The sequence below is a fragment of the Carcharhinus amblyrhynchos genome, chromosome 25, assembly GCF_965287045.1.
Source record: "Carcharhinus amblyrhynchos chromosome 25, sCarAmb.v2.hapA, whole genome shotgun sequence".
NCBI lineage: Eukaryota > Metazoa > Chordata > Chondrichthyes > Carcharhiniformes > Carcharhinidae > Carcharhinus > Carcharhinus amblyrhynchos.
Window position 1 is genome coordinate 2,760,414 of NC_137348.1, and position 13,719 is coordinate 2,774,132.

The 13,719-nt window shown below is 45.0% G+C and overlaps 1 protein-coding gene across 2 annotated transcripts in view; it reads left to right on the forward strand.

Annotated features, from left to right (window-relative positions):
* The window catches only part of inpp5e (inositol polyphosphate-5-phosphatase E), a 32,293-nt gene extending 18,623 nt beyond the window's left edge, over nucleotides 1–13,670 (forward strand). For both annotated transcript variants that reach the window (XM_080212482.1, XM_080212483.1), the window contains 8 exons: nucleotides 453–547; nucleotides 1,490–1,614; nucleotides 1,707–1,826; nucleotides 7,626–7,733; nucleotides 9,621–9,782; nucleotides 10,614–10,729; nucleotides 11,568–11,704; nucleotides 12,052–13,670. In XM_080212482.1, coding sequence (XP_080068608.1) covers nucleotides 453–547; nucleotides 1,490–1,614; nucleotides 1,707–1,826; nucleotides 7,626–7,733; nucleotides 9,621–9,782; nucleotides 10,614–10,729; nucleotides 11,568–11,704; nucleotides 12,052–12,181 — 993 coding nt within the window. In that variant the 3' untranslated portion in view covers nucleotides 12,182–13,670. The remainder of the gene's footprint in view (nucleotides 1–452; nucleotides 548–1,489; nucleotides 1,615–1,706; nucleotides 1,827–7,625; nucleotides 7,734–9,620; nucleotides 9,783–10,613; nucleotides 10,730–11,567; nucleotides 11,705–12,051) is intronic.
* The last annotated feature ends 49 nt before the right edge of the window (nucleotides 13,671–13,719 follow it).

The following is a 13,719-nucleotide window of genomic DNA, read 5'->3' on the forward strand; positions in this document are numbered from 1 at the left end:
GGTCTATGATGGTCCACCAGTGGCTGAGCTTATCCTTGGCTCCTGGGAGTCTGGGAAGAGTGTCGCTGCTAGTGTAGCTGCTGCTGAATGCACTCAGTGAGTTCCTGCCTTCCACCCTCAATCCAAGTGGCAAATGTAGGTGTGTGGACGTAGCATGAAAAAACACATCCAGAAGCATTTAATTTGCTATGAAGCACTTTGGGACATCTCAAAGTCATGAAGGGTGCTTTGGAAATGCAAGTTATTGCCTACTGTGGCTTCAACTGAGGTTAATGAACTTAGTCCACATGCTCTGAGTGGGATCTGGGATTTTCCCCCCCTGTGTGACGCCTCACCAGCTCCTATTTTGGGACATGAAATTATGGAGCCCGCAACGGTTTGACCTGGTCAGGTTTTGCTTCAGGGGTCAGCTTGTTGTAACCAGTTTTGCATCTACTCTCTCTCCCCACCAGCTCCCAGATAAACTGGATGATCTTCTCCTGCCCTATGACTCTCATTACATCCAGGACTTGTATGTCATTGGTACTCAGGAAGGAATCCCAGACAGGTAACAGTACCTTCACTGAACCTGACCTCATATCTGGCTGCTTCTCATTTCTTCTCTTTCATCCACCATCTCACAAATCCTCCCCTCCCTTTCTGATGAGCACTCTTTCAGGTCTCTTAGTTTGCAATCAGCTACCCATCCTTCTGGTGTGACGCCACCAGACAGCGTGACAGTGACTGATGATTGCCTCCACTTACAGGTAGATGTAACAGAAGGTAGTTCTCTGTTCTTTCTGTCTCGCTGCTTCTGTCTGTATTTCTTCCTCCCTCCTTCCCTTGATCTGCTGCTCACTCACATACACTGTCCAATAGCAATCACTGGATAGGGTCAACGACCATCAGGCATAGGAGCAGAAATAGGCCATTCGGCCCATCAGGTCTGTTCTGCCATTCAGTGGGATCATGCTGATCTGAGATGATAATCCTCAACTCCACTTTCCTGCCTTATCCCCATAACCCACGATTCCCTTATTGATTAAAAATTTGTCTATCTCAGCCTTGAACATACTTGGCAATCCAGCCTTTAAAGCCCTCTGTGGTAAAGAATTCCACAGAAACACTACCCTCTGAGAAGACATTCCTCCTTATCTGTTATAAATGGGCAGTCCTTTATTCTGTGATTATACCCTCTGATCCTACCCACTTCCACAACCCTGACCAGAACAGTCCAGCACTAACCACAGAGACACTGACTGTCTAAACTGGCCCCTCCACAGCCTTGGCTGAGACTAGCTGTTTGAACAGATTGCTGGGGGTGGGATCAAACTCAGTTGGTTAGGGAGACCCATTCCACCTCAATGATTTGCCTTACTGAGCTGCTGTTTTCACTCGCTGCCATTTGCACTCGCTGCTGCCTTTCAGCATATCTTGACTTTGAGTTGCTGTGATCCTTGTCATTGTTCCAAGGACACCCTCTGAGTGACCTGCTTTTGTGTTTGTGTAGGAGAGAATGGGAGATCCGCTTGCAGGAGATCCTAGGGCCTCACTTTGTGTTGCTGTATTCTGGAGCACATGGAGTTCTGCAACTCTCTCTCTTCATCAGGAGAGACCTTATCTGGTTCTGTTCGGGTGAGTGCTGAAGCCAATCCCATTAGCTGTACAACAAATGGCCATCGTTGGGTTTGAGTATTTACTGAATCTGCCTTCTGCCCCTCTCTCAGAGATAGAACAAGCGACGGTGACAACTCGTATTGTGTCCCAGATCAAGACCAAAGGAGCTGTAGCGATCTCGTTCACATTTTTTGGGACATCCTTCCTCTTCATTACTTCTCACTTTACCTGTAAGTTTTCCAGAATCCTTTTCTCCTGATTGTGAACTCAGGCTGAGGGAATTGCCTCATCACAAAGTTACAGAGAGCAATCAGAGTGAGGTGACATAAGGATTGTGTGTTAATAGAATGCTTTTTTAAGAGGGCCAGAGACTGGAATAGATTGTTGAGTCAGAGTTGATGACCCCGCTTCCCTGTGTGACAGTAATGTAATAGAACGTTATGAGGGAACAAGCTATCCTAGATCTAGTCCTGTGTAGTGAGACAGGAATAATTAATGATGTTACAGTTAGGGGATCCTCTCGGAAGGAGCGATCACAGTATGGTTGAATTTAAAATACAGATGGAGTGTGAGAAGGTAAAATCCAATACCAGTGCCTTGTGCTTAAACAAAGGAGATTATAAAGGGATGAGGGAGGAGTTGGCTATGGTGGACTGGGAGCAAAATCTTTATGGTGGGACAAATGAGGATCAGTGGAAAGTTTCAAAGTGATCTTTCACAGTGTTCAGCAAAAGTATATACCAGTGATAAGGAAGGACTGTAGAAAAAGAGATAATCAGCCATGGATATCTAAGGAAATAAAGGAGGGTATCAAATTGAAAGAAAATGCATACAAAGTGGCAAAGATTAGTGGGAAATCTTTAATGGTCAACAGAGAGCCACGAAATAAGCTATAAAGAAAAGGTGGATTATGAGAGTAAACTAGCTCAGAATATAAAAACAGATAGCAAAAGTTTCTACAAATATATAAAACAAAAGAGTGGTTAAAGTAAACATTGGCCCTTTAGAGGATGAGAAGGGGGATGTAATAACTGGAAATGAAAAAATGGCTGAGGCATTGAACAGGTATTTTGTGTCGGTCTTCACAGCAGAAGATACAAATAATATGCTAAAAATTGATGACAGGAAGGCTATGGCAGGTGAGAACCTAGAAACTATCATTATCACAAAAGAGGTAGTGTTGGGCAAGTTAATGGGGCTAAAGGTAGACAAGTCTTCTGGTCCTGATGGAATGTATCCCAGGGTACTAAAAGAGATGGTGGGAGAAATAACAAATGCACTAGTGGTAACTTACCAAAATTCGCTGGACTCTGGGGTGGTTCCTGCAGATTGGAAAACAGCAAATATGATGCCACTGTTTAAAAAAGGAGGTAGACAAAAGGCAGGTAACTAAAGGCCAATTAGCTTAACTTCTGGAGTAGGGAAAATGCTTGAATCTATCATCAAGGAAGAAATGGCGAGACATCTGGATATAAATTGTCCCATTGGGAAGACGCAGCATGGGTTCATGAAAGGAAGGTCATGTTTGACTAGTTTGGTGGAATTCTTTGAGAACTATACATGTACAATGGACAGTGGGGAACCTGTGGATGTGGTGTATCTGGATTTCCAGAAGGCATTTGACAAGCTGCCGCACCAAAGACTGCTCCATAAGATAAAGGTACATGGTGGTCTGGGTAATGTATTAGCATGGATAGAGGATTGGTTAACTAACAGAAAGCAAAGAGTGGGGGTAAATCGCTATTTTTCTGGTTGGCGATCAGTGACTAGTGATGTGCCTCAGGGATCAGTGTTGGGACCACAATTGTTTATGATTTACATAGATGATTTGGAGTTGGGGACCAAGTGCAGTGTGTCAAAATTCAGCAGATGACACTGAGATAAGTGGTAGTGCAAAGTGTGCAGAGGACGCTGAAAGTCTGCAAAGGGATACAGATAGTCTAAGTGAGTGGGCGAGTGTCTGGCAGATGGAGTACAATGTAGGTAAATGTAAGGTCATCCATTTTGGTAGGAATAACAGCAAAATGGACTATTATTTAAATGGTAAAAAATGGCAGCATGCTGCAGAGGGACCTGGGTGTCCTTGTGCAGGAATCTCAAGGAGTTGGTTTGCAGGTGCAGCAGGTAATGAAGAAGGCAAATGGAATTTTGTCCTTCATTACTAGTGGAATGGAGTTTAAAAACAGTGAGGTTATGTTGCAGCTGTATAAGGTGCTGGTGAGGCCACACCTAAAGTACTGTGTACAGTTTGGTCTCCTTACTTGTGAAAGGATATACTGGCACTGGAGGGGGTGCAGAGGAGACTCACTAGGTTGATTTCAGAGTTGGGAGGGTTGGCTTATGAGGAGAGACTGAGTCGACTGGGGCTATACTCATTGGAATTCAGAAGAATGAGGGGAGATCTTATAGCAACATATAAGATTATGAAGGGAATAGATAAGATAGAAGCAGGGAAGTTGTTTCTACTCGTGGGTGAAAACAGAACTGGGGACAAGGCCTCAAAATAAGGGGGAGCAGATTTAGGACTGAGTTGAGGAGGAACCTCCTCACTCAGAGGGTTGTAAATCTGTGGAATTCTCTGCCTGATGAAGCAGTTGAGGCTACCTCAGTGAATGTTTTTAAGGCAAGGATAGATACATTTTTGAACAGTAAAGGAATTAAGGGTTATGGTGAGCGGGCGGGTAAGTGGAGCTGAGTCCATAAAAAGATCAGCCATGATCTTATTGAATGGCGGAGCAGGCTCGAGGGGCCAGATGGCCGACTCCTGCTCCTAGTTCTTATGTTCTTAAAATCTGAAAAACAGATTTGCATTTATATAGTGCCCGGCACAATGTCCCAGACAATGAAATACTTTTTGAACTGTAGTCCTGTTGTAATGCGGGAAATGCAGTGTCCGATTTGTGCACAGCAAGATCCCACAAACAGCAATGCAGTAATTTGTTTTGTGGAATTTCCATTACTTTGATAGATTGGGGAGTTTGGACTCATTTGTTTTAAGGGAAGGATAAGAGGAGATTTGACAGAGATGCTCAAAATCAGGAGAGGTCTGGACAGAGTAGATAAGGAGAAACTGTATCCATTGGTAGAAGGATCCAGAACAAAAGGCAACATTTAGGATTAAAGATTGATGTGATGGTGCAGGAAGACAAAAAAGAAAAAGCTCTCAGTGTGATTTTAGAAGAGGCTTTTTTTTCCCAATCAGGGAAAGGGTGAGATTTCAGGCAGCATCCAGCAGATTTGAGATGAGTGGATGCTTTGCTATGTGGCTGCGGTCATTTGAACAAAAACACATCAAATTAACAGTCTCCAGGGTAATAAGGAGAGTACTGGGAAGACAGTAAATACAAATATATACTGGGCAGTCTCGAGATGCTATCACCTGTAAGAGAAATGCTGGATCACTGAGGATCCATGGGGCTTTCCAATGAAGGGAATGAATCAATACAGAGCGTGATCAGTACTTTGTACAAATGAATAAAGTTGTAAATGAGTTGCTGGTGCCAGCTTTTTTCAGCACAATAGGAAGTAAAACCTTCAATTTGCTCCGAAGCATGGTTCATCCAGCAAAGCCAGGAACCAAAACTCACAATGACTTGACAAGGATCCTTAAAGACTTTACTGTCCAGAGCCAATGATATCACGGAATGTTTCCAGTCCCATTGAAGGAATCAAGTGGAAAGTGAAAGCAATGCTCAGTTTGTGGCAACACTGAAAGGGCTGGGCCAACATTGTGAGTTTGGTGAGGCATTAGAAGATACCCTTCGAGATCGTCTAGTTTGTGGTCTCCAAAATGAGGCTATCCAAAGAAGATTGCTCACTGAAGACAGCAGTAGAAATCGCAGCATTGATGGAACTGGTGCTAAAGAGGCTTCAGAATTTGGTGCAGGAATGAAGATCCAGAAGTTGGGAACTGCCCAGAAGAAGCAAAACAGAAACTAGCTTGTCACAGATGAACCCAAATGGGCCATTTGGCAAGTGAATGCTGGAGCAGGATAGTGAGTGCAAGAATTGTGGCAAATTGGGTCATATTGCAAAAGCTTGTTGGCTTAGACCAGCTTCCCTTGAGAAGAATATTCAGAAGAATCTGAGTACCTTCAAGTAGAAGAACAAGTTGCATTCTACAAAAAAAAATTACTATATGGAAGAAAAGAAATCTGACTGGGAGGAAGAGAATGTCCAGGAATATGATGAAGAACTCCAACTGAATGTTTTATCCATACAGAGAGGATCACAGAGATTCTGGGTGATCTTGAAGTTAAGTAGACAGTCTGTTAGATGGAGGTTGAATCTGGCGCTGCTGTATCTTTAATTCCTGAGACTACACACCAACAAAAGCTGAAATAGCTTTAAAACCAACTGATGTGATTTTAAGGACATTCATGGAAGGGATTGTGCTGTTAAAAGGTTACATCATGGTCAGTGTAGAATTGAGTGGATAAAACAGCAGAGTTACCATTTCCATGTGATCCATGGTAATTTTCCAGCTGTGTGTGGGAGATTGATCAGTTAAAGTAAATTTATTTATTAATGTCACAAGTAGGTTTACGTTGGAGGAGATTAAGCTTAATGGAGTGCTGTCAACAGATGGTTGATGCCCAAACAAACCGGCAGAACCTTCTGGATAAATACAAGAATGTATTCAAGGAGATACTTGGCTCAATGAAGGGAGTTCAAAATAAAGTCTAATAGTCAACTAAAAAGTCTCGAAGCAAGAGCAGTGCCATATGCAATTCATCCCAAGGTCGAAGAAGGATTGATACGACTTGTTAACACTAGTTAGAACCGGTTACAGTGAGTGGCTGGGCTACTCCCATCATACCTATTATGAAACCAGATGGTTCAGTTTGTATTTGTGGTGATTTTAAAACAACCATAAATCCAGTGTTTTGTGCTGATCAACATCCACTTCCTTTAATTGAAGATTTGTTTGTTGGGTTGTCAGCTCGGCAGAAATTCAGCAAGAATTGATCTTTCACAAGATATTCACTAATGAATGTAGCTGCTGCATCTCAATCCTTGCTTACCATCGTTACTCACAAAGGTCTTTCCTGTTATAAAGTATTGCCCTTCGGAATAACATCCACACCAGTCCTATTCCAAACATCGGTGGAGTCGATTTTAAATGGAGGCAAAATACTGCAGATGCTGGAATGTGAAACAAAAACAGAAAAAGCTGGAGGAACTCAGAGGGTCTGACAGCCTCTGTGGAGAGAGAATAGAGCCAATGTTTCGAGTCTGGGATGACCCTGCGTCAGAGCTGGAAGCAAAGAAAATCAGACAAGTTTTATACTAGGGGGGGGTGGTTGGTAATTGGACAAAGGAAATGTAATGGTGATGAAGGTGCTAAAAGTGGTCAGAATGTGTAAATGGCAGGACAGAGGTACAGACTGTTAAAGGAACTACCTGAGGAATGTGGTCCTGATGTTGTGGGGCGGGGGGGGGCTGCTGCAGAGACAAGATGGAGAGCGAGAAAAATGGAAAGTGAAGAAATAAAAGTAAGAATAAAAAGTGATAAAAATGGATGAATAAGATGAAAAGAAGAAATGAAATAAATGGAAATGGGGTGAAGGTGGAGGGGAGGGTTCACACTGTGAAGTTGTTGAACCCAGTGTTCAGTCCAGGAAGGCTGTAAAGTTCCCAATCGGAATATGAGGTGCTGTTCCTGCAGTTTGCATTGGGATTCACTGGAACATTGCAGAAGGCCCAGGACAGACATGTGGACAGGAGAGCAGGGTGGTGTTGAAATGGCAAGCGACAGGAAGGTCTGGGTCCTGCTTGCGGACTGACCAAAGATGTCCAGCGAAGTGTTCACCCAGTCTGCGTTTGGTCTCTGACTCTGAGTCGAGGGGACGACACGCTGAGCCATAACTGACACCTAAGAAATGCCTGGTGCACTTTTCAAACTCCATCATCCTTTAAAAACCTCTGTTAAAAACTGTCTGAAGCCGGTTAGTGTAAATAGAAGTGTGTGATTTCTAAGAAGTCTCTGGAGGCTTGGTGCAACTCTCACTTTCATCTTTCTCATTTAGCTGGACAAGGGAAGGTTTACGAGCGGATCCTGGACTACAATAAAATCATAGAAGCACTGGCACTGCCAAGGATCGTTCCTGACACCAACATCTACAGATCTGACCCCTGTGAGTACCCAGGGTTAAAGGCCCAGTGCACCAACTCTGTAAATCATAGAGAATGTACAGAGTTCAGCGCAGCCAATTCACACGTGTTTATATTCCGCTGGAACCTTTCCTCATCCTATTTCACCTCACACCATCACCACATCCTTTCATTTTTTTTTCCATTGCCTGTTTATCCTGCTAATAAACCTCTAAAATAAATGTCTCATCTACTTCCTTTGGGTTGCATATTGTCACCACTGTCTGTCTGGGTGTAAAATGTTTCTCCCCATTTTCCTATATTTATTTGTGACTGTCTTATTATTGTGCTACGTAGTCCTGGTCTCCATCGTAAGTAGAAACTTCTTTGTCTACCCTATCAAACCATTTCACCACCCCTTCCTATATATATATATATATATATACATACACACACACTCTCTCACACACACACACACACACTTAACCTTTCCTGATGGGTTAGCCTCTCTTCTGTTAATGTCCTTGTGAATAAATGATGGAGAGAGTATATACGGCTCACTGAAGAGAATGTACAAACATGCGAGGTGATCCAGGAGCATGGTGTCTCCCTGTCTTACTCTCACTCTCACCAGCTCCCTTTTTATTTTCTGAAGTCAGAGTGAACTGGAAAGTCAGTCAGGATTCCTGCTCCTGCTTCAGATAGTTCTCTGATCTTTCAATTTGCATTTACATAGCACCTTTCACAGAGTAAAACATCTCCGTGCGCTTCACAGGAACACAAGCCAAACAAAATTGCACCCAAAGTAACATAAGGGGAGGTTGGTGCAGTGGTTAGTGCTGCTGCCTCACAGCACCAAGGACCCGGGTTTGATTCCTGACCTGGGTCACTGTATGTGTGGAGTCCGCACGTTTTACCTGCGTCTGTGTGAATTTCCTCCGGGTGCTCTGGTTTCCTCCCACAGTCCGAAAGACATGCTGGTTGGGTGCAATGACTGTACTAAATTCTCCCTCAGTGTACCCAAATAGGTGTCGGAATGTGGCAACTAGGAGATTCTCACAGTAACTTCACTGCAGTGTTAATTTAAGCCAACTTGTGACTGATAAATAAACTAAACTAGAACAAGTGACCAATAAATTGGATCTGAGAGATCCGTTTCAAAGAGCATTTGAAAGCAGAGCACGAGGCGGAGAGGTTTAAGACCCAGACAACTAAAGGCACAGCTGTCAATAGTGGAGCAATTAAAATTGGGGGTACATAAGGGGCCAGAATTCGAGGAGTGCAGAGATCTGGTAGGGTTGGAGGGATTTTGTGTACATGTGTGGATTAGGCTCAGTTTCAGTATCATTTTGAGAGCAGCGTGGGAGAATGGGAGCTGGATCTCTGAGGTGGAGAAACAGTCTCCACATCCCTAGCACTCTTTATAGCCCACGTATCAGTCACTGCTATTATGTAGGAAAATGCAGCAATCTGTACTGCAGAATCCCACAAGCCACAAAATGTGGTGAACAGACAAAATAATCAGTGCTGTTGGAACACCAGAGAACTTCCCTGTAGAGAAGTGGCTGTGGAATGTTCACACCCACCCAAAATGGTCTCATTTAATATGTATGTAAGTGGAGAATGCTGTTACAGCTGCACTGCCTCCTGGGTCAGGAGTGAGCCATGGGGACCCTGGAACCAACCAGCTGCCACTCCATGCTGGATTCTGTACCCCAACAAGCTTTCACTCCAGGGCCGATGCTGAAGTCAGCAGGCCACTGCTTCACTGGGGATCCAGTACCCCAACAAGCTTCTGCTCTGTGGCAGACTTTGCTCCATGGGGGAACTGCATTCTGACAGATACTGCACAAACCTCGCGTCCTTACACACAGAAGGGAAAAGAGAGGGACTGTTTGTCTAATGTGTTTTTTCTGGTACGTTTGGTATAGATGACGTGACGACCCGATTTGACGAGGTTTTCTGGTTCGGTGACTTTAACTTCCGCCTGGATGTGAAGCGAGCAGTGATTGATGAACTTCTGAACAGCAATGCTTGCGACAGTCTCCGTTCCATTCTGCATTATGACGAGCTAACCAAGAAACTACATGAAGGTAGGAATGAATCTGTGAATTTTCCACTCACCCTGGGCTGGGAACAAAGCAAGGAACCGACGCCACACACACTGACTCTCACTGGGGTACGGGTCCCACACACACTGACTCTCACTGGAGTACGGGTCCCACACACACTGACTCTCACTGGAGTACGGGTCCCACACACACTGACTCTCACTGGGGTTCGGGTCCCACACACACTGACTCTCACTGGGGTTCGGGTCCCACACACACTGACTCTCACTGGAGTACGGGTCCCACACACACTGACTCTCATTGGGGTATGGGTCCCACACACACCGACTCTCACTGGGGTACGGCTCCCACACACACTGACTCTCACTGGGGTGCGGGTCCCACACACACTGACTCTCACTGGGGTGCGGGTCCCACACACACCGACTCTCACTGGGGTACGGGTCCCACACACGCCGACTCTCACCGGGGTGCGGCTCCCACACACACTGACTCTCACCGGGGTACGGGACCCACACACGCTGACTCTCACCGGGGTACGGGTCCCACACACGCTGACTCTCACCGGGGTACGGGACCCACACACGCTGACTCTCACCGGGGTACGGGTCCCACACACGCTGACTCTCACCGGGGTACGGGTCCCACACACGCTGACTCTCACCGGGGTACGGGTCCCACACACGCTGACTCTCACCGGGGTATGGGTCCCACACACGCTCTCACCGGGGTACGGGTCCCACACACACTGACGCTACAGATTCCATTATTGCTTTTTCACTTACACCTGGTGTATGGAGAGAGAAAAATTAATCTTTCCCTCAGCTCACTCGTTTTGATCTTGTTCCCCAGGGTCCATCTTTAAAGGGTTCAAAGAAGCTGAAATAAATTTTCTACCCACCTACAAGTTTGACATTGGATGTGATGTTTACGACAGCAGTGCCAAAAAAAGGACTCCCTCCTACACGGTAAAGGAACGGCATTCCAATCACACATCTTACTGCATCAGCCTCCTCCTCATTCCATCACTTGTCAAGGTTTATTTTACTGACCATTGACTATCCAATGGAGAGGCCGGATTAGCAGGGAGGTTTTTAGAGCAAAGGGGAGGAACTTTAAAAGATATGATCAAAATTATGGATAATCAATAACCAGAGGAAGACAGATTGAAAGCAATTTAAGAACAGTCAGAGAAGGACTTTATTTAAGTAATCTGTGGTGACCGGGAAGGAGCAAGCAGGTTCAACAGGAACTCTCAAAGGGAAATTGGATAAATACCAGAAAAGGAGAAATGTACAGGACTATGTGGAAAGGAGCGGGTGGAGTGGGAAGAATTTGACAAATCTTTCACAGTGCACAGCAAAGCAATAGAGTTGAAGCCCCTTTAACAACTTCAGAATATCAAAAAGCGTCTTGCAGCCAGTGAGGTACAATAGGAGTGGAGTCAGTTATAGGAAACGCAGCAGCCAGTTTACACTCAGACAGCAGCGTGACAGGAACCAAGGCATCTGTTTTTGTCATGTTAGTAGAAAGATAAATATTGGCCAGGACAGGAGGGAGAATTTCCTCCAGTACCACTGTGGGATCTTTAACATCCAACCCAGAGGGGCTTTGGTTTAATGGCTGATGTGGGAAACTGTCTAGTTCAGCACTCACTCGGTACTGCACTGGGAATCCGAGCAGTGAACCTATGACCTCCTGACTTGAGAGGCATGAGAGCTACTTGCTGAGCCATGTTGTGTGTCACAGTATAGTCTCTGTGGAAAGCTTGTAACACACGGACCACTTACCCCTCTTATCCTGCAGGACCGCATTATATTCAAGAGCCGGCAGAAAGGGGACATCTGTGTGCTGAAATACGGTAGCTGCACTTCAATCAAAACCTCAGATCACAGGCCCGTGTACGGCTACTTTCAAGTCAGGCTCCGACCCGGAAGAGATAAGTGAGTAGTTGCTTTTTAAAACTCTTCCCGCTGCCTCTCCCTTATTCTGCTATTAATGGCGCACACTGTGGGATTCTCTTTGCTGCACCCAATGCCTGCATTTAGTATCCAGGCAGCTGAACAAGAGGAGCTTTCCCAAGGCAAAGCTGAGATTCTGTCCAGTGTCTCAATCAGTAATGACCATGAAACAATCTCTGACTTAAAGGGTATACCCGATTGTGAGCTGTCTAATCTGCAAGCTCCAAGAACTCAATAGGCATTGGGATTTTGAGGCATGTGGATAAAATCAAGTGTACAGCGAGGTGGGGAGAGTGTGTATTAAATTTCTGTCTGTTTTGCTCCATCAGCATCCCGTTGTGCGCCGGTCAGTTTTACAGAGATATCTACAAAGAGGGAATAAAAAGACGCTTCCTGAGGGAGCAGAAAAGAAATGCTTTCTGGGGCCAGAGAAACAGTACAGTCTGCAGTGTGTCCTGATTCCACTCGGAGATAAACCAGGAGCTTCCTTCATCTGCCCGATCCCTGCAGCAGTGGACCAGAGCCAGAATCAGACTGCACAGAGAGAGGGTGCTGATCACAGATCTAGCCCTCCCAGGAGCCAGACTCCTGGCTCAGTCACAGGTACCAAGCCAAGGTGTTGTTACAGGAAACTGTGAGAAACAGAGGTGCCATGTAACTCGCATATAAAGAGCAACAGTGTGCACATTAATCCACCATTATTGTTGGGTTTTGTTTTATAATTATGTTTTGTGACATTCAGTATTTAGGAGACATTGAAACATGTTCCATTTTCTTAAAAAACCTGCTGTCTCAACATTGAGTAACTTGGACCTGTAACAAAATTATTTTAATACTACCCCACAATCTCCCCTACCCCTCCTGCAGATAGTTTCCATACACACTGACTCTCACTGGGGCATGGGTCCCACGTAACCAATTTTCAAATTCAAGCATGGGTGAGGAGTGTCAGTGGGACACTGCATGTTATGGGACATCACAGTTGGATCCTGGGCTTGGCCAACATTCATACATGGTGGACAGTCGTTACCACCATCAGAATGCCAATTCTGCATCCTGGGTGACGTGGACTGGCTTTAGAAGTTGTCACCTTTGTCTCTGGGGTGGTGAACTGGCCACACTGCCAACAGTGAGGGCAGGAGCCCCAAAAACGATTGTGAAATTTGGATTTTCTTCGTAACATCCCGGAGAAATTTTGTATTTAACTGACGGTATTCATTATTTAAAAACTGAAAATTGGGGCCAAGTTAATTATTGCGCACAGACCTCAAATGTCTGAGATTTCAACCTTGTTACTCTTTATTTGGAAGGAGGATTGTTAAATAATATTGTGACTGTTAGCGACTAAGTTGGTATTTGACACTGAAAGGACTGCTAGCACTACCCAGACTGTGAACCTCTTTCGCTGCAGCGAGTTCCTCACAGACTGGATGAAGGCTACTGTAGAACATACCACTCTGCCACATTAGACCATAAGGTTAGTGCGAGAACTGTCTGGGTCTCCAGGGACAGATCTTGTCATTCCCTAGCGTTGGGTCATTAAGCAAGTGCAGCAGCCGAGCTCCACCCTACCAATCTCCAACCCTGGATGGGGAATTTGGGGTTTCAGCCACCAGTGTGTGGGGCTCTGTCCCCCGGTTTGGTATAGAAGAGCTGAGTGGCACCATCTGATCAGTTTGTATAGATTCTCAGTGCTGTAGCTAACAGGCCAATCCATCCAGGGAGTCTGAGACTCTCCCCAGACAGGATTGGTCAGATTTCTCCATTCACATCACAGGAGGGGTCACAGGAGGCGTATATTCCTGGATTTCTGTATATTTAAACTCATGGTTTATATATAATACTGATTTTTATTTTGATTCCACTGACTTTTTATGAGAAATAAATAATTTTTAAGACTTCTGGATGTTGGTTAGCAGAAACCTGTGCAGCCCTGCTCCCACTTGGCAAAGCAGGGGTCTGATCTTAGTTACAACACAGTCTCTACAAGACCATTG